General features: G+C 42.3%; 1 protein-coding gene across 3 annotated transcripts in view; it reads right to left on the reverse strand.

Moving 5' to 3' along the window:
* Positions 1 to 1,107: 1,107 nt before the first annotated feature.
* The window catches only part of LOC120570729 (protein NLRC3-like), a 36,380-nt gene continuing 16,486 nt past the window's right edge, over positions 1,108 to 21,001 (reverse strand). For all 3 annotated transcript variants that reach the window (XM_039819223.1, XM_039819243.1, XM_039819232.1), the window contains 9 exons: positions 20,510 to 20,588; positions 20,105 to 20,333; positions 18,147 to 19,944; positions 17,874 to 18,047; positions 17,606 to 17,779; positions 17,339 to 17,512; positions 16,317 to 16,490; positions 12,804 to 12,850; positions 1,108 to 2,003 (listed from right to left, as the gene is read on the reverse strand). In XM_039819223.1, the coding sequence (XP_039675157.1) occupies positions 1,465 to 2,003; positions 12,804 to 12,850; positions 16,317 to 16,490; positions 17,339 to 17,512; positions 17,606 to 17,779; positions 17,874 to 18,047; positions 18,147 to 19,944; positions 20,105 to 20,333; positions 20,510 to 20,588 (3,388 nt within the window). In that variant the 3' untranslated portion in view covers positions 1,108 to 1,464. The remainder of the gene's footprint in view (positions 2,004 to 12,803; positions 12,851 to 16,316; positions 16,491 to 17,338; positions 17,513 to 17,605; positions 17,780 to 17,873; positions 18,048 to 18,146; positions 19,945 to 20,104; positions 20,334 to 20,509; positions 20,589 to 21,001) is intronic.

A 21,001-nucleotide genomic window follows, 5' to 3' on the forward strand; every position in this document is an offset into this window, starting at 1 on the left:
TCGAACACATAAGTCACAGTATACTGCTAACTACCAGCATGTCATGTGCACAGTCAGTTGGAGTGATAAAATAATTACAAATACTCACACTCATATTCTCAAAAATTTACAATGCAGTCCCATAAAATAGAGATTTGTGTGTGTGTGTGTGTGTGTGTGTTCTTACTTTCTCAGCTTGGCTCCCTGGCTCAGCTTCCCCTGTGATGGACCCTGCCTCTGCTTACTGATTGTGCAGCTACATATCATATGCATGAGAAGAACATCAGTTATAAATATGACTAAGAATAAAACATGTTCTAATTCAATCTGTGCTTCAGTCAAGTTATTATCTAGTATGTAGAACTATTGGCATTTTATCCTATATGTAAATATCTGATTGATTGATATGCCTAATATGATTGCCTACCCAGCTCTGCACACTGCCCCTCTACCTGTGTGTTTCCTGCTCTTCCTCTCTCTTCCTCCTCCTCCTCTCTCCTGCTGCTGCTCCTCCTCCTCCTCTTCTCTTCTACTAGTCCTCCTCCTCTTTTCTCCTGCAGCTCCTCCTCATCCTCCTCTACTCTCCTGCTCCTCCTCCTCCTCCTCTCTCCTCCTGATGAGAGTGTATGTGTGCAACAACAGAAAATAAAAACAATTAGCTTATCAAAGCAAACATTTGGAAACAGAAACAACTCAGGTATACAGGCCTAAAACTCCTAAAAACCTAAAACTGTCCTACCTCACATCAGCAAATCCAAACCTGACTGAAAGTAAACTCTTTTTTCGTCGCCTTAAGTTTGAGCCAATCGGATGTCAGGTAAAACGAGGATCAGTCCAAGTTAGGAGGGGCCGCTCGTATCCCCCCTCAAGATTGAAAGTATTGGTTTGGCCCGGTCTGAAACACACAGACACAGCGCTCTGCTGCAGCTGAACGGCCGGCCAGGCGGCTCGCGTATGAATGAAAGAAGAAAAAAAAACGTATTGACCACCGGCCGGTTCCGCCTGAAATGGACCGGCCGTTCGGGATTGTTCCCGGTATTCCCGATGGCCAGTCCGGGTGGGGGGTATCAATCTCAGTAAAGAGAGTCAACTGATGAATGAAATCATGATATGATCAAATGATCGCCCTCAAGATGAAACGTATAGATTTTATTAAAAGCATTTACAAACATTAGACTATATGATGATTGTTTATAGAAACATTTGTTTTCCAAATTTTAAATATATTACAACATGATTCAAAATATAAATGACATAATAGTAACCAATAACAGTTTATTATTATTTAGATGTTACATATCATGAAGAGTTTTTAGTCCAACAGATCAAATGTTGATAATCCCAGAGATGAAATCAGATGAATGTTTTTGTGTTTGAGTCTCAGATCTGCTTCACAGTGCAGAGTGTGTGTGTGATGGTGAACAGACTGAACTTTGATTTCAGCAGCTGATCTTCAGTCAGTGTTTCTGTCCACAGGAGAGACTCTCAGTCCTGCAGAGGACACAGAGACACTGAGGAACCAGACCAGACATTAAACCCAGGATAAAGAGGTTGAGTGAATGTGGTGTTGAAGGTGTGGAGGTGGATCAGTGAGTCAGAGGAGACTGTGTAGAAGGACAGAGAGCCAGCAGGAACGTCCACATACACTGCTACTCTGTTAGAGGAGGGGGAGGAGATGGATGTTCTTCTGTTATTGTGACAGACAGAGTAACCATCTTCATCAGAGCAGTACAGACTCCAGGAATGATCATTCCATCCAAACAAACTTTTACACTCTTTACTGTCTCCTTTCCTTCTGATTCCTCTGTAACTCACTGATATATTAACCTTTCCTCTCCTCTCGACCTCCCAGTAACAGCGACCAGTCAGACCATCTCTACACAGCAGCTGAGTCCAGTGGTTAAATCTGTCTGGATGATCAGGATATGACTGTTTCTCCTCCACACCTGTCACCTTCCTGTTGTTGTCAGACAGTTTGAGTCTTCTGTTTACTGTGTTTGTGTCCAGTTCCAGTTCACAGAAATCTGATGGAGAGAACAAGACACAATACAGCTGCTGGTTATCATCTGATGATTTATTAACAACTTCACTGACAATAACTGAAAGAAAACCATTCAAACGTTCATTTCATATTCAGCTGTGAGTGATGTTTAACAATCCAGTTCTAACAACATGAACAGTTAGTGAACATGAGAGTCAACATGTCAACAATGTTCAGCTTCTTGTCCTCGTGTTGACCCGATGATGACAGCTGATGATCCAAATCTAGAAACATGAACTGAATAAAGTCTCACTAATAAAACTGTCACATCTTCTTCTACTGCAGCACAAAGCAGCTCTGAACCATCTACTTTCTAAAACTGCTATTAGCTGATGGGCAGTTTATAGAAATACCAGTTTATGTATGAAAAATGAGTATTTATGGTATGTTTGTGTATGTGTCGTATATCTGATACCAGGTCTCTCATCAGGGAGGAACTGGAAGATAAATCTACCTCAACTCACTTTATTCACCTTTTAAACATCTTTGTGACATTAATTATGCCGTGTTGTGTTTATGAACTGTGAGTTTTTTCATCACTTATTCATTAAAACCATCCAGAGAAGACAAGTGAAGGCTACTTGAACACAACAACTTGTGTGTGAATAAAAAATAAAGAAACAAAGTTAACTTTCTGTTGGCTCGACTGTTGATTAATGTATTTATGTATTTATTAGTTCTGTTGGATCAACGTGTTCAGTTTGTTCTTTTTGTGGATTTTAAATTAATTAATTAAATCCTAACATCTTTCCAGCCACAAAAACAGAAACTTCCTACTTCAGGCAAGAAAATCTAAAAATCAAGTGTGGGGACCTACACAAATACTTTTAAATAAATATAAATAAAGTGTTTATTTTATACAGTTAACTACATGAATGAATGGTGTTTCAGTTCATAACTGGGTAAATACAATGAAAATTACATTTCCCATTGTAATGTATTTTCAGTGGAGTAATCTAAGTTCATTATTTTTTGTATAGCTACACTCCTAGCCAATCAGATGCAGGGCTCTCAAGTCTCACGCATTGGGCGTGAGACACACGCATTTCAACCCGTCCACACGCTCACACGCCACACCTTGTATTTCTCACGCAGAGAAATTACCAGGATAACGCCCACCAAGTTGCGCCGCTATTTTTTAAACAGTGGAACAGGTAGAGGAATCAAGTGAGTTCCCCACGGGTTCCCCATAGAGTTCAGAACGCCCTGCCACCACCCGCGGCGCTACCATTGGGCATTTTAGGCCTGGGCACGCCCATTTTGACCCAGTAGAAGCCGCTCGCGTTCTGCCACCCCGAAGTATCTTGGTGCCTTTTGTTTACAAACATTCTGAAATGCCGTATAGTGAGTAGTGAGTGATTTTAATTCTAGCAGTTCATCCAATAAGCAGCCCAAGGAAAGCTTTGAGTGAAAGCTTCTCAGCCAATCAGCGGCTTCTACCCCACATGTGGACCTGCCCACAGGCTGCATCGTCACCAGCAAGTGATCCAATGAAATGAATGATGTTTGCACGCAAGCTTTTCAAGCAAGCTCAATGAGAGACAGACTGTAGCTAGCTAATATGAAACGCAAAGCAGCTTGTTTTCATTTAAATTCAGCAAGAAACGTTCCGAGGAGCAGGAGAAGGACATCTTAAGTAACGCGGTTACAAGTGACGAGATACCATCCTGCTTGGCCGCCCTCTCCCCATCAAGTCCTCCCGTAGCCACCCCCTCACACCAGCAAGCCAATTAGTGTCTTAACATTAATAGTGTCTGGCTGTCTGAATGCAAGGGAAAACTGAATATTTGTTTTGGCTTATTTTAACTGGCCCATCCAGTTTTCTGGAGGCCCAACTACAATCAAAATCCTGGCACCACTAGTGCCTGCCACGCACCAGCTGAGTGAGTGCGGATTTCAAGTTGCGGCTTTCGTCGCTGTTTGTGACTTTGCCTGAGATTGAGTGACAAGTGTATGTTCTCTTAATACATCCATGGTGTACTCGCCCTGTTGTTTATCTGGTTGCCATGACTTTGCGAGTGATGACGTCCTGTCACTGTTCCAGTTGAGGGGAGAGAGAGTGGATGACAGTTGGCTTGAGTTCAGTAGAGTCGTGTAATTATGACTTTATATACTACATGTATATAGCAGAAACCCTGTTGTGCGTCTGCCCTATTTCTGATTCTGTGGCGGCAGAAATTAACATAGAGGAAACACTGGGTAGCTTTTGCGCCTATTATTATTATTATAGCTACATGTTGAATCGGCTGTAGGGCTACTCTGACAGTTTTATATTTTTATAAAGATACCCATTGTATAATAGGCCTACTCATAATACTTTTATAACAGTACCCATAATAATTTGGAATATTTTTAGTTTTTTCTTTCCTTTTGTTTTTACTGCACAACTTTCCGGCCCCCACTGTGAAAACTTTGGCCTAGGCTATTTCATTATATTTCATCCAGACAATGCATAGTATTAATTATTGCACACACACACACACACACACACACACACACACACACACACACACAAACACACACACACACAAAGATATACTGAATTAAATAAGCATTTTTTTATTTGTACGAATTTATGTGTCATTTATCAGATCAGACTCTGTCCCCACCCAAACCCCTGCCGCCAAAATCTCACTCTGAACTCTGTTCAAAACTTGAGAGCCCTGCTGATGACTTTTTTGGGGAGTAGAAAAGAATGGAGTCAGAGAGGACATGTAGAGCACGTTGGAGGGAGAAACATGCAGTCAGCAGAGGAGAGAAAAACTAAGTTTAATGTCCAGCTGACTGATGTTTGGAGACTAATGGACTTTTAAAGTTTTGTCACAAGTATCATTTTAGCAGCTAACAGTCTGTTCAACTCTCAGTTTGGTAACTTGTTATCCCGTAGTTTGAAGTGAAGTTCAGGCAGGTTAGCTGTGTTTTTGTTTTCACTAGTTTTGGAAAAGTGTTAACTGTTAACTGTTGATGTTTAAGCTAGCGCCGCCGTGAGGCAGGCATGGATTTAGAATGCAGAGGCCCCTGGGCACAAAATCTTGGAGGCCCCCCCGCCCCTCCCAGAACTCGTGGCCCAAACTCACACAGCATCTACATTTTTAGAAACAGTAAAAGTTAGCTGTCGGCTTTTCTTTAGTTTAAAACAAAACCACTTTCTCCAACTCCATTATTGTGATGTTAATTGTGACTCTATATCTATAAAACAAAGAACAAAATGGAATCTATCACAGGACAAAATCAACAGAATTTATTGCAATAAAGCAGATTAAAATCTATGAAAATACAGCCTAATAACATAACTAAGAATAACTATAGTCATGTCTGTACAGTCTGTCAAAATCAAACTAGCTTCCCACAACAGCACAACATCAATGCTAATCTCACCAGAAAACATGCAGTCTACTCATCCATTCCACAGAGCGAACCCAATATCAAGTAAATCACACCAAAAACAAAGGCAAGAAAAAAACGTAGTGGTGACCACAATTTTGTCTAAAGAGATGACTTCGGAAAAACAGCTGATTGTTGAGCACCTCTTTTACTCTCTCTCACTGTCTCTCCCCTTCACAGAGAGTGTGTGGGCGCTGTAGGTGACGGTAGCCTCTCCAGTAGCTCTTCAGATTTAAGCTCTTTTAACCAATTTTATCCTCTTTCTTTCTACTTTTTTTACTCTTCTTGCGAAGAGATTATATTATATTACATAAATATCCTATGGATATTTAAAACTTTAAAATGCAACCAAGAGCCAGCTTTCTCACTTACTCAAGAGAGGAATTGTTGGCTCTGCGCACAAAGGGACGAGCCGGGATACGGCACCCTATCCCGGCGGAGCTGTGGAGGAGACCCAGGGGCTGCAAGGCTGGGGCTAAGCTGAAGAACAACCTAGTGGAGAATCGGAGGCGCTACAAGCCATTGATTCCATCCGTAATCATGGGGAATGTGAACTCGCTGCCGAACAAGATCGATGAGTTGTCGGCGCTGAACAACCAGCGGCTCTACCATGAGAGCAGCTTGTTCATCTTTACGGAGACATGGCTAAACCACCTTGTACCGGATGCTAACGTGGACCTGCTGGGATTCACTGCTGTGAGAGCCGACAGAGACACAAAAGCGAGCGGAAAAAGCAAAGGTGGGAACAACCACTGGTGTAACCCAGGACATATCTCCGTAAAGACAGCCTCATGTTGCCAGGACCTCAAGCTGTTAGCTGTTAGCCTGCGGCCATATTATCTGCCGAGGGAGTTCAGTCACGTAATTGCCGTCCGTATTTACATCCCTCTGAGAGCGGACGCAGCCACTGCCTGTGAGAAGATTCACTCTGTCACAGCAAGGATGCAGACACAGCACCGGGAGGCTTTTATGATAATTTCTGGAGACTTTAATCATGCAACTTTGGATTCTACTTTGGCTGCTTTTCACCAGGTTGTAGACTGTCCTACGAGAAACAACAGGACAACTGATCTCCTGTATGCTAATGTGAGGGATGCATACAGAGCGAATCCCCTCCCCCCACTGGGGAAGTCTGATCACAACCTGGTTCACCTGCAGCCACTGTACACTCCCCTGGTCAAAAAACAGCCGGTGACAACTCGCACCATCAGGAGGTGGTCCCCTGATATGGAAAGTGCCATGAGAGACTGTTACAACACCACAGTCTGGGATGTGCTGCTCAACCCGCATGGTGAGGACATAGAGGGGATGACACATTGTCTGACGGACTACCTGAACTTCTGCGCAGACGTGGTCTCCCCCATCAAGACTGTCCATTGTTACCCTAATAACAAGCCATGGGTAACGTGGGTAGTCAAGGCTGTCCTCAACAAGAAGGAGGCTGCCTTCAGGAGCAGGGACAGTGAGGCCATGAAGGCAGCACAGCAGGAGGTGAAACACTGTGTGAGGGAAGCTAAGGACAGCTACAGGAGAAAGGTGGAGCCGAAGCTGAGGGAGAACAACATGAGGGAGGTCTGGGAAGGTGTGAGGACCATCACAGGTCACAACACAAAGACCGGAGCTACAGGGGGGACAATGGAGAGGGCGAATGAGCTGAATGACTTCTTCAACAGGTTTAACCAGCCCTCGTCCTTGTCCCCCTCAACCCCACCCTCACCGCAGCCATCTCTCCTTCTTCCCTCTACACACCTCCCCCCTGACACCACAATCCCCCCTCCTCCTCCCCCACCTCAACACAATCCCTGCCTCACATCACCACAGACCAGGTCAGGGGACAGCTGAGGAAGCTGCGGCCCAGGAAAGCAGCAGGCCCGGATAAAGTGTGTCCAAGACTACTAAAGACCTGTGCTGCAGAACTGGCTGAACCACTACAACAGATCTTCAACCTTAGCCTACAGCTAGGGAGAGTGCCTATCCTCTGGAAGACATCCTGCATCGTTCCAGTTCCCAAGAAGAACAGGCCCAGCGAGCTGAACGACTTCCGACCGGTGGCACTCACTTCACACCTGATGAAGACGTTGGAGCGACTCTTCCTGAGCCTCCTCAGACCTCAGGTACAACACGCCCAGGACCGGCTGCAGTTTGCGTACCAGCCAAATGTTGTTTGGAGGATGCCATCCTCTACATACTACACCGAGTCCACTCCCATCTGGATAAGGGAAACTGAACAGGATGGGAGTGGACCCCTATCTGGTAAACTGGATCAAGGATTACCTCACTAGCTATGTTTCCATCGACCCGTTTTTATCCGAATTAAGTGATATCGAATGAAAAATGCCATATGGAAACAGTAAAATCAGACTGAATTTATCGACTCAAATGAAATACATTCGGTCTGATTGGATTTTCTCTTGATCGATATACGGCTTATGCGATAAACGCTGATGGAAACGTTATTTGCCGAATAAATAATGAATTGCGATTAAGTTTTAGGTCCTTTTATGGTTGCGACCCGCAATAAAACGAAGAAGAAGTTTCAGTTCATTTCCGCCAAGTATTTCCGCTCTGTTTGCAAAACAAAAACAGATGTAAGTGGACAAACGAGGAGACAAGATACTTTTTTTATTTAATTTACCAGAAAAATATAACAGCTATTTTAGATAGCAAAAATCTAAGAAACGCCATCATTTATCAGGAGCTCGCGAAGGAAATGACCAACAGTTATGACAGGGACATAAACGCTTAACTTGAAAAAGCTTAACGTGGTTTAATGTATCTAAACAACGATGATCATCACCAGATTTATCATGGTTATATCTTGTCATGAACACTTAAGCCTGTCAAAAAAACTAAATCGAAATCCAACGATTATAGAAGTTATCTCACGTTAATGTTTTCTTCATCAGTGGCCGTATGGTGAGGAAAAAGCTTAACGTGGTTGAATGTACCTAAACAATGATCAATCATCACCAAATTTCGCTCTCATATTACCCATCATAACCACGGAAAACTGTCAAATAATCCAACCCAAAGTCCAATTATTATGGACATTATCTGACATAAAGCGTTTCTGCTTCAGGGCAGCGGAGCTGGGGGTTGACTCTCCACGGTTCTCATTGGCTTTATAAGTCCTAATGTGAAAAAGCTTAACGTGGTTTAATGTACCTAAACAACGACCAATCATCACCAAAAAATCCTCTTCTATATTGCTCATCATAACCACTTAAACGGTCAAATCTAACCCAATGTCCAAATATTATGGACGTTATCTGACACATTAACGTGAGATAACTTATAATCGTTGGATTTTGATTTGTGTTTTTTGACGAGGCTTAAGTGTTCATGACAAGATACGACCATGATACATCTGGTGATGATTGATCGTTGTTTAGATATTAAACCACGTTAAGCTTTTTCACGATGCGTGTTAAGAATGTCCCTTACGACAAGCCGTGGAGCGTCCTGCGGAGTAAATGGAAAGCTCTCAAACAGCGATACACGGCTCAAAAAAGAGAGTTGTCTCGCAGCGGTGCCGGAGGGAAAATATAAGGCAAGTTCCACCTTTTTGATGAGCTGGATCAGATCCTCAGCCAAAGGTCCATCAGAGCTTAGGCTATAGCTTGGCTTCTAATATTAACAACTACTTTTGTCTAGCAAAACTTTGTTCGCAAAAGTTTGCTTGAATCTTGTGCGATTCAGTTCAAAAATGAATGGAAACACCATAAAATGCCTCAAATCAATTCAATATACCAATTTAATTGCAGCACCAGCTCATGTACGCGTCCGCACGGTTTTATTTGCTTTAAAGCTGTTGGATGGAAACACACTTTCACCAGCTTTATTCGCATGAGTTTTTTTACCGAACTTCAGATAATTCGATTGACAAGTGGATGGAAACTTAGCTACTGACAGGCCACAGTACGTCAGGCTGAAGGACACCACATCTGACACTGTAGTCAGCAGCACTGGAGCCCCCCAGGGCACAGTGCTGGCTCCTCTTCTCTTCACGCTGTACACCTCGGACTTCTGTTACAACTCGGAGCTGTGTCACATACAGAAGTACGCAGATGACACAGCCATCATTGGGTGTATCAGGGGAGACAGAGCGGAGGAGTATCGGAGTCTGGTGGGGGATTTTGCTCTCTGGTGTCACACTAACTGCCTACAGCTCAACACCTCTAAAACGAAGGAGCTGGTCATTGACTTTGGGAGGTCCAGACCAAGAATGCAACCAATCCAGCTAGGGGGAGCTGAGGTGAAGTCTGTGCAATCCTACAAATACCTTGGGCTGTGGATGGATAATAAACTGGACTTGACAACACACACCAGCCACCTGTACATAAAGACAAAAAGCAGGTTTTACTTCCTGAGGAGACTGTGGTCTTTCAACATCTGTAGCAAACTGCTGTTGATGTTTTACCAATCTGTGGTTACCAGTGTCCTCTTCTACACTGTGGTGTTCTGGGGGTACAGTATATCCAAGAAGGACACTTCCAGACTGGATAAACTGATCAGGCGGACCGGCTCTGTGGTCGGCATGAAGCTGGACTCACTGGTGACGGTGGCAGAGAGGAGGACACTGGACAAACTGCTGGACATTACTGACAATGCCAGCCACCCCCTGCACACCGTCATCAGCAACCAGAGGAGCCTGTTCAGTGGAAGGCTGCTCCTTCCCAAGTGTAGGACCAACAGACTCAAGAACTCCTTTGTCCCTCATGCCATCATACTGTACAGCTCCTCACTCGGGGGGGGAGGAGGAAATAGGGTAAAGAGGACAGAACAGATAACTGTGCAATAAACTATTAATAATCTACTCACATACATACTTGGACACTCTAACTGCTCTTAACTGCTAATTTATGCTAAATGTCATTTATTTATTAACTGTATAATAACACAATACCATACACAGTCCTATATACCTATATATCTCTTTATTTATCTGTAGTTTATTGTTTTTTTTACGGTTTGTTTATTTTTGTAAAAATATTTAGCTAAAATGTTATTGTTATTCTTATACTGTATCTTTTTTCTATTTAAAGAGTGTTTTGTAAGAATCTAAAATCTGCTGCTGGAAATCTAATTTCCTTGCGGGAGTCATCCCAAAGGGATCAATAAAGAGAAGTCTAAGTCTAAGAAACAGATTATCAACGATCTACTAGCCTACAGTGTAACAGAGCTGTGTTTGTAACATTGTAATCAAATATATGAATGAAAATAGGTTGAGTATAATGTATATATATGTATAGGCCTATACAGCTCACTCTCTAGTTCTCAAAGTGAAGTTGCACAACTTAATGTATGGCAACTATTTTATTCTATGTCATAATTTCCTGATATGTAATGACACCTGACAATGTAACGCCATTGCCGATGTTGTTCAGCTCTACATCTCCACCAAATCCATCACCACGGCAACTCGCTCAACTTGGACCAATGGCCTCAGTGAAATTAAATCATGGATGCAAACCAACTTTCTCAAACTTAACTGTGACAAATCAGACACGATCATCATCTGTCCCAAATTCCTCTTCAAAACATAGCACAACTTTTGCTTCACCATCTATAGCTCCACTCTGTCTCCCTCCTCCCACATCCACAATATCAGGAGTTATTTTGACAGCAACCTTTTCTTTGAAAAGCATGTCATCAAAATCACCACAACTGCCTTCTTCCACCTTAAAATCTGTAGCAGTATCAGTATCAGTATTATGGTTTATATGTTTGTATATTTGCACACTTTACACTTTTAAAGAAAGAAGTATAGCTTACTTTATTTATTTATCATTTCTGTAATACATTATATGCAGAAATTATTATATTTAGTGGTGACAAAACCCGTATTAAATATGTAGACCTATGGTTAGGTGATTTTGGCGTTGCAGAGATGCCTGCTCGCTGTCCGTGATTTAATCAGCGGAAGGTTCTAAAAAAACAACAACAACAACAAAGCTATACTCTCTGCAGTGAACTGACGGAAAAAGACAAAAGATACAGGCTACTTTTAAAATATTAAGTGAAATATGACGTGAAAGTAGCCTACCCTCAAGTAGAGAGTGATTCATTGATAAGCCTAGACCGCGTATCTGGTCATAAAAATCTAGTCTATTAATACAACAAGGTTACATGATTTAAAAAGCAACATAGCCTATCATATGGGGACAGAGCAGAGGTGCTGGACTCTAGCAGAATCAGAAAAAAATATTTATTTAGGTGGGTCGGTGGACGCAGATTCGGAATGCTTTGGCGCCAATCGGGGTATCTATAATAATCAGGGTTTTTAATAAGTGGAAAAAGTAGTAGATAGACCTACATTTTGAGGCTGTCAAACTGGTAACGTAGCTAGCTACTTAGGTGGAGTTGGAGACTGTGGGGGGGGGTGGTGTCTGTCTCTCCAGCCAGGCTGTGGTTCTCTGTCATGTCCTGCTGCTAATGCTCAGGGTGCTGATGTTGTTTTAATTGTTCATCTGAAATAGCAAGGCTGCTAAACTCCTCATCGCTAGCATCACCGCAGGCAGCGCCAGTCTCTTTATTAGCATTGAGCCGACTTATGAAAAAGTGGAAATCGTTGGAATATTACTCCTAATTAAATCCTCTCTGCTATCCTTCTCCCTTCTAGCTTTCCATTTTGTGGCTCCACTGCTCCACCGTTTTTTCCCATGTTGTTTGTTTTGTCGATGTCCTCATACTCTTTCACTTTATCCTCCACCGCCTGTCTTGCCACTATCAACAGTTTCCGCGGTAACCTGACTCATAGTCATCAGACACATGTACACAGCCGACACAGCCAAAAAACTGATCATGATACTTTTTTGTGTGCAACTAAATTATTAACACACATACACACAAACACATAAATTGATTAATTTTATTTAAATTTAAAATATATTAAAAAAAAAGAAGAAAAAAAAGGATGAGGCCACACAGTTAGCTAGAGGGGTCTTGGAGGCCCCCTAGAGGTCGGAGGCCCCCGGGCAATGGCCCAATCGGCCCGGTGGTAAATCCGGCCTTGCTGTGAGGGACAGCTGTAAACGCCAGCCGCAGATTTCACGGACAACATTTAATTTTACTAGGGTTTACATTTAAAATACTTGACATTTGTTTCTGGTGAAATACTATACAGCTCACTAGAGTTAATTAGTTCCACAGTGGAGGCACCACGCTAATGCTTCTTAATTATTTGTTTATAATTACTTATGCCTATAAGAATAACATCCACTGGTAAAGGGAGATTTAGCCAATTCACCATCAACTGCTAAGCACTCAGCATCCTGTTCAGTAACAAACTGAAATAATAAGTAACCTCATCTTATTTTATACTTCCAGCGCCAGGAACGGGTTTAACTAGTGTAACACACAGCTGAGTTCTCTTAGAGCAAACTTAAAACACACTCACACTTCCTCACACCAGGTCTCAGTCTCTGTGGTCCACCATGGTCCACCCTGCAGGAAGAAAAAGACAGAAGACAGAATCAACTTCATACTCCAGGGCTGTGGAGGATTTCAAGGTTTAACCGTCATAGTGTGAAATGAGACGGAGTGAGACTATGTTGACTCTGCAGCTTGTTCAAGTCACAGTCAGGGCAATGCTGCTAAAGCTGTCACGGTGTGGTTACACTTACTCTGTCACAGTGATTTGTGATCCTGAGGCCCCGTGTGCAATCGCTGCCATTCAAGTCAATGCTTGATATTCCAGCAGCTACGGCGCGTCCCAGAAGCATATATGAAGCGGCTCTCCGCTACGCTAAAGATACGCACCAGGTCTATTTTAATGTGAGCCGTTCAGGCAGGAAGTGAAACAGCTAGAGCATCCAGACAGTTTACCAACCCCCCCACCCATATCATATATGTCTCCTCTACATCACCACGGACAAATTTTGTCCAGTCCACATACCGCTTCCCAACAAAGCTATGCAATCAAAATCTTCACCTCTCCCAACACACACACACACACACACACACACACACACACACACACACACACACACACACACACACACACACACACACACACACACACACACACACACACAAAGAACACACACACACACACACACACACACACACAAAGTGCGTCTCACTATCTTTGTGGGGACCCGTCATTGACATAATGCATTCCCTAGTCCCTTACTCTAACCTTAACCATCCCAACTAAATGCCTAACCTTAACCCTTACCCTCACCCTAACCATAACCTAATTCTAACACTAATCCTAAAACCAAGTCTTAAGCCTCAAACTGCCCTTTAATGTTGTGGGGTCCACACACACACACACACACACACATCATAAATGTGTACAATTTTGTTGTGACAGTAACCATTTTTTTGTCAAACTAGAAAAGGTTTGAGTATTTGTACATGTAATAAGGTGTGTGGGGAGAGTATTCCACTGACTTATGGCCTCAAAAGAAAAGGATGGTTTGCCAAACAAAGTTTTGCGATTGGTAAAACAGCACTCTCCTCTAGTGGCTGACCAAGTGGCTCTTGTTTTTTCTGAGTTGAGCTTGATACATTTTTTTAGAGGAAGAGCAGCAGCATTATGGATGATTTTAAAGAGTAAGTAAACATTCAAATGCATTATCAAATTTCCAAAATTTTAAATATTTTACTTGTTATTTTACAGTGGCGTGTTTTTTGTCATGGATCTTAAGGGCTGTTTTATATAATGATTCAAGTGGTGTTAAGGCTGTTTTACCTGCCTGAGACCAACTTGTCATGCAGTACAAAAAAAAGTGGAACAATCACTGCACAACAAAATTGATTTTGGGGTACAATGTAATAGACCCTTACACCCTCTAGGGTGTTTTCAGAAATATTTATTTGTTTGCTTGGAATGCTCTCCTTAACATAAATCGTTAACAACTTAGAATGAGCTTTTTCCAGCTTCATCTCCTGGCTAAAGTTAAGCCCTTCCTTAACAGGCTTAGCATGCTTTTAATAGTTCAAGGTTGGATTACTGTAATGCTCTTGGTCTGAATCAAACCTCCATCTCACGACTTCAACTTGTGCAAAATGCTGCTGCTCGGTTTTTAACAAATACATCTAGACGTGCAAACATCACTCCAGTTCTCTACACCGTACATTGGCTCCCTGTATGTTTTAGTATCGATTTTAAGATTTTATTGTTTGTTTTCAAGGCCTTAAATGGCCTGGCCCCAGAGTATTTGTCCGAGATTTTAACCCTGTGTGAGCACAACCGGTCATTGCGGTCTTCAAACCAACTGGATTTAGAAGTCCCAAGGTCAAGGTATAAATGGGGGGGTGATGTGCCCCGAGACTCTGGAACAAGTTACCCTCTGATATTCACTCTTTTAGAGATGAACTCTTTTTATATCCAAATTCAAAACCTATTTGTTTAGAATGGATTTTAATACATAGTAGTGGTGTGACAGTTTCCCTCTCCTTCTCCTGTTTCTATGTAACCTTTTCTGATTTGACTGTTTTCTATGTTTCATTCTTTTTATTGTATGATATATTGTTTCATTCTTGGTTCCTAATGTAAAGCACTTTGGATACCTGCTGGTTGCTGTAAAGTGCTATATTAATAAATGTTGATTGATAAATCAAAACCTCACTGCCCTTTCCTTTACTTCAGTCTCGTCTGTACACCTTATAACCCAGGATATTAAATATAGATAAAGAAGTTGTAGGAGTTAGCCAAGTTTCCGTGAGACACAGGTAGTCATGCTTAGAGTCAGTTAGAAAATGTTCCAGTTGTTCAGTTTTTGATATATATTGCTACGTATATTCAAATGTCCACCAAAACACACATTTCAGTTTTGTTTTCAGGTTCCATAATATGCTCGTGTGGTTAACAGGCAGAGACATTGTCATTTGATGTTGTTTAAAAAAAACTGGTGGCTAGACTGGGACTGGGAAGATGCTCGTCCGTTATCCAGAAAGTTGGAGTATAAGATGTACTGACTCCACGAATCAAGTGGAACAGCGAGGTCTTCCGGTGATATGACATGCCGAGATGAGCGTCCACAAGCAGCAGACCAGTTTCCCCACAATTGTGTAGCTGTGACAATCAGCAGATACAGGGCCACTAAATACACATGATGATTCCTTTGATGTTTTGATGTTTTTGAAAAGTAATTGCCATGACGCCCAAGATTCATATGCTGTTTGATAGTCAGGCGGTTTCCCGGTTTGTATTAGGAGAAGTAAAGCAGTAGTACCTGCCAAACAACTGCAACCACCTGCCACGATCTTACAGATCTCAATGTTGGAAAATTACTCCAACGAGAGATTCATCTTGGAGGTGGATAAGCATAATAGACATCACATATCTTGTTTATCAGGACAACACCAGAAAATTGAAGGCATGGAGTTTAACTGCAGGAATGCCTGGAGTGGAAGGTAGATACTAGCTTAAGTTGTGCTGTGAGACATGCACGAAAGCGTTCTCTATGCCCTGGTGACAAACTGACAGGCTGGAGGTTGTAAGAAGAGGATTGGGAGGGATGAGGGAGATTTATTTAGTTTGGTGTATAAAATGGTCTAAACAAAAAACAACATGGAAGTAGGATACATATGTTTGGCTTATTTTTTCAAATTAAATTATTTTTTTATAGATAAAGTAGTCTACCAAGAAATGGTACCATTAGATACTGGTACCGAATTAAAGCTACCTGTATCGCTACAACAGTTGAGTAGGAAAAGTGTTCTAAACTTCAATGTAGGCTGCTCAAAGTGATAAGTGAGTTAATTAAATAATATTGTATTATTGCCAATCTAATCGTTATGGACCTCTGACCTTAACATTTTTGAATAAAAATCAGATGTTGACCTTTTTATAATACGATTGAGAACCTCTGTGATACACCTTCACTCAGATTCATCATTAAACCTGAACCAAAGTTCCTCAGTAAGTGACAGAGGAACATTGTTGTCTGTCTGTCCATACCTGAGAGTGTCCAGTCTCCAGTTTGGATCCTCCAGTAAAGTAGAAAGCAGATTCACTCCTGAGTCTCCTGGATGATTGTAGCTCAGGTCCAGCTCTCTCAGATGGGAAGGGTTAGAGCTCAGAGCTGAGGCCAGAGAAGTACAGCCATCCTCTGAAATCAGACAGCCTGAGAGACTGAAAACACACACACACACACACACACACACACACACACACACACACACACACACACACACACACACACACACACACACACGCTCATTATCTCTTATCTTGCTACTGTGACAATAAGCATTTTGAAGAAACTAGAACCTGTTGTTGGTTTCAGTGTAAAGAGCTCATGAGCTTCCAATTTCTTTCAAGTTACACTGACTGCCACAAAGGGGTGCTGGATGGTTTCTTTTTAATGCTGTTCATTTTATTTAATCATGTCAGAAATATTTAGCTCCTGGGTTGCATTGGCATAGACTCTCTAATGTAAACAATGACACAATGACATCCTTTTAACCACCAGTGCTCATGGAAAGTGATAAAGTTCATGGAGAGGGAGAGAAAGAGTTATGACCAAAAAGTCATAAAACACATCAAGGGACTCAAAATTGGTTAGAAAAAACTAAAGGCCTTTAATTAATTTGACAAAAAATGTAAAAGGACACCAACACGTGTCAGCTTTATCCTTCCTCAGGATGCCAGCAGACACCAGACAACTCTGACTGGCTTTTTAGTTGTTGGTTGGAGTTTTAGGAAATAAAAAGGGCTGCAAGACAGATGGCTAGCTGGCCTTCTTGTTGTGGGACTAGTGAGTAATATTAGCTGGCTTGCTATCTTGTGTTGTTGACGTGCTAGTTTTTGATTACAAGTAATGTAATCATAGCAAATGCACATGTACAGCTGTCCATATTTAAGACAGCAGTGTAGAAGTAAATTACTCTGAAACTGTAAGGGCATCAATCACAAACAAAATGTGTTACACAATGTTACTTCAACTTGCATTGATACTCAGATCCTAACTGAACACAAACCTGAGAGTTTCCAGTCTGCAGTGTGGACTCTTCAGTCCAGGAGATACCAGCTCAACTCCTGAATCCTGCAAGTCATTGTTACTCAGGTCCAGCTCTCTCAGACTAGAGGACTTGGAGCTGAGAACTGAAGACAGAGCTTCACAGCTTCTCTCTGACAGGTTACAGCCAATCAACCTAAAATAGATTCAATAGAAAGGTCATCCAATAATTAATATACGAAGAAAATAACAGCTCAGTGTCACCATTTTCAAATAGCTGAAGACCAACCTGAGTGTTTCAAGTCTGCAGTGTGGGCTCTTCAGTCCAGAGGACAGATGCTTCACTCCTGAACCCTGCAGATCGTTGTTACTCAGGTCCAGCATTCTCAGATTAGAGGACTGGGAGCTGAGAACTGAGGACAGAGCTTCCCAGCTTCTCTCTGCCAGGTTACAGCCACTCAGTCTGAAAAGGATTCAGTAAAAAGTCAATCCAATAAGTAACATATGAAGAAAGTAACCTCTCAAAGGGTCATTCTTTTAATGAACTGAACACCAACCTGAGAGATTCCAGTCTGCAGGCTGGACTCTTCAGTCCAGCTGACACCAGCTTGACTCCTGAATCCTGCAGCTTGTTGTTACTCAGGTCCAGCTCTCTGAGACTAGATGACTGGGAGCTGAGAACTGATGACAGAGCTTCACAGCTTCTCTCTGACAGGTTACAGCCACTTAATCTGAAGAGGAATCAACAGTACATAAAAAACAATGACAAAACATTTTCTTTCTCTAAATTATAAAGTTAATTTAATCTAGAGAGTTCTGTGTGCACGTACAAAGTTTTGTTGGAGGCGTTGACCACTGGCAGCAGCCTCAGAAGAGCCTCCTCTGAAGCAGAGTATTTCTTCAGGTCAAACACGTCCAGATTGTTTTCTGATGACAGTAAGATGAAGACCAGAGCTGACCACTGAGCAGGAGACAGTTTATCTGTGGAGAGACTTCCTGATCTCAGGGACTGTTGGATCTCCTCCACTAGAGAACAATCATTCAGTTCATTCAGACAGTGGAACAGATTGATGCTTCTCTCTGCAGACAGATTCTCACTGATCTTTGTCTTGATGTACTCAACTGTTTTCTGATTGGTCTGTGAGCTACTTCCTGTCTGTGTCATCAGACCTCGTAGAAGAGTCTGATTGGTCTGCAGTGAAAGACCCAGGAGGAAGCGGAGGAACAAGTCCAGGTGTCCATTAGGACTCTCTAAGGCCTTGTCCACAGCACTCTGATAGAGACGTTTTACTTTAGGTTCGACTCTGAAGGCATTAGGCAGCAGGGATGTTGATTGTTTTTCTGTCAGCAGGTTGACTCCAGAGTTGATGAATGTCTGATGGACATGAAGAGCAGCCAGAAACTCCTGAACACTCAGATGGACAAAGCAGAAGACCTTGTCCTGGTACAGTCCTCTCTCCTCTTTAAAGATCTGTGTGAACACTCCTGAGTACACTGAGGCTTCTCTGATATCGATGCCACACTCTGTCAGGTCTGATTCATAGAAGATCAGGTTGCCTTTCTGCAGCTGGTCAAAAGCCAGTTTTCCCAGAGACTCAATCATCTTCCTGGTCTCTGGACTCCAGTGTGGATCTGTCTCAGCACCTCCATCATACTTGATTTTTTTCAGTTTGGACTGAACCACCAGGAAGTTGATGTACATCTCAGTCAGGGTCTTGGGCAGCTCTCCTTCCTCTATTGTCTTCAACACCTCCTCCAGAACTGTAGCACTGATCCAGCAGAAGACTGGGATGTGGCACATTATGTGGACGCTTCGTGATGTTTTGATGTGGGAGATAATTCTGCTGGCCTGCTTCTCATCTCTGAATCTCTTCCTGAAGTACTCCTCCTTCTGTGGGTCGGTGAACCCTCTGACCTCTGTCACCATGTCAACACACTCAGGAGGGGTCTGATTGGCTGCTGCAGGTCGTGTGGTTATCCAGACGCGAGCAGAGGGAAGCAGTTTCCCCCTGATGAGGTTTGTCAGCAGCACATTCACTGAAGTGGACTCTGTAACATCAGTCAGGATCTCAGTGTTGTGGAAGTCCAGAGGAAGTCGACACTCATCCAGACCGTCAAAGATGAACACAACCTCTTCAAACCTGCAGATTCCTGCTTCTTTGGTTTCACTGAAGAAGCAATCAACAAGTTCCACCAAGCTGTACTTTTTCTCATCCAGCACATTCAGCTCCCTGAAAGTGAATGGAAATATAAACTGGATGTCCTGGTTGGCTTTGCCTTCAGCCCAGTCCAGAGTGAACTTCTGTGTTAAGACTGTTTTCCCGATGCCAGCCACTCCCTTTGTTATCACTGTTCTGATTGGTTCTTCTCTTCCAGGTAAGGTTTTAAAGATGTCTTCATGTCTGATTATTGTTTCTGGTCTGTCTTGTTTCCTGGATGCTGTTTCAATCTGTCTGACCTCATGTTCATCGTTGACCTCTGCAGTCCCTCCCTCCATGATGTAGATCTCTGTGAACATCTGATTCAGAAGGGTTGGGTTTCCTGCTTTAGCAATCCCCTCAAACACACACTGGAACTTTTTCTTCTGGTTAGTCTTGAGTTTACGCTGACAAATTCCAGAATGACTTTCTGAATGAAGACACAACAAAGAAGATCCATAAGTCAAAAAAACATAATTTAACATTTAAATCAAAGAATGAGAATATATTTTAATGCATCTTTTCAGACATTAGTAAATGTCCCATTTTTAAATCTGATCTTCATGATAAATCTGTTAAAATCCTCTTACTGCTCTTCAGATGATCAGCCAGCTCCTCCTGCTTCATTCTCTTCAGGAAGTGATGTGTAATATTCAGAAATGCCTCTCTGCTGCTCCTCCTCTGCTCTTCATCCTCACTGTCCAACACATCTTCATCCTCCCTCTGACTCTCTAAGCATTCTGGGTAATCTGGACTCAGAACCTTCTGAAACTTCTTCAGCTCGTTCTTTACAAACGTGACGATACTTTCCTCCAACAGCTGGAACAGAATGACCAAGTGAATATTTAGTTTAAATAACTCAGCATGTGATTCATCTCTCAGTCTGAAGGTCTGCTGGTTTGAAAAGACCAGCATAGAGACTATTGGGATCTGAATTGTAATTCATCAATTAATCAGAAGTTAATAATGAAAACTTTGTTTTAATATGTACACACCATAAATATGGAGTCCAGGTCTGTTTGCGGCTGCAGGTCAGACTGACCACCGAGGCCCTCTGAGCTCTCCTGGTGAACTCTGTAGAGACAACATCAAGTTTAAGAACATTTAATTATCTGTGCACAGTCCTTATGATGACAAAATGGCAACTGTGGCTCTTGAGGTAAAACAATGGAGTGTTATGAGTTTCATAACATTATTTTAGACACATACATGGACGCGGTCATTGGCTACATCACCAAATGCATCGATGACATTGAGGATTTGTACGCAGATTCCCAAATCAGGAGAAGAATCTTTTTTTAACAGGGACAGCAATGCCACAATATGAGCCACTAGATGGCAGAAGGGTACTTCGCAACAACAGTTGAATATACAATTGAATACACCATTAGTTTGAGGATTTGTTTGGAGCCGACATGCTTTACCTTCATTGTTTATTTCCATAACTCACTCACAGGGAAGGTAAAATGTTCCCACACCGTTGACTT

Source organism: Perca fluviatilis, chromosome 2 (genome assembly GCF_010015445.1).
Source record: "Perca fluviatilis chromosome 2, GENO_Pfluv_1.0, whole genome shotgun sequence".
NCBI lineage: Eukaryota > Metazoa > Chordata > Actinopteri > Perciformes > Percidae > Perca > Perca fluviatilis.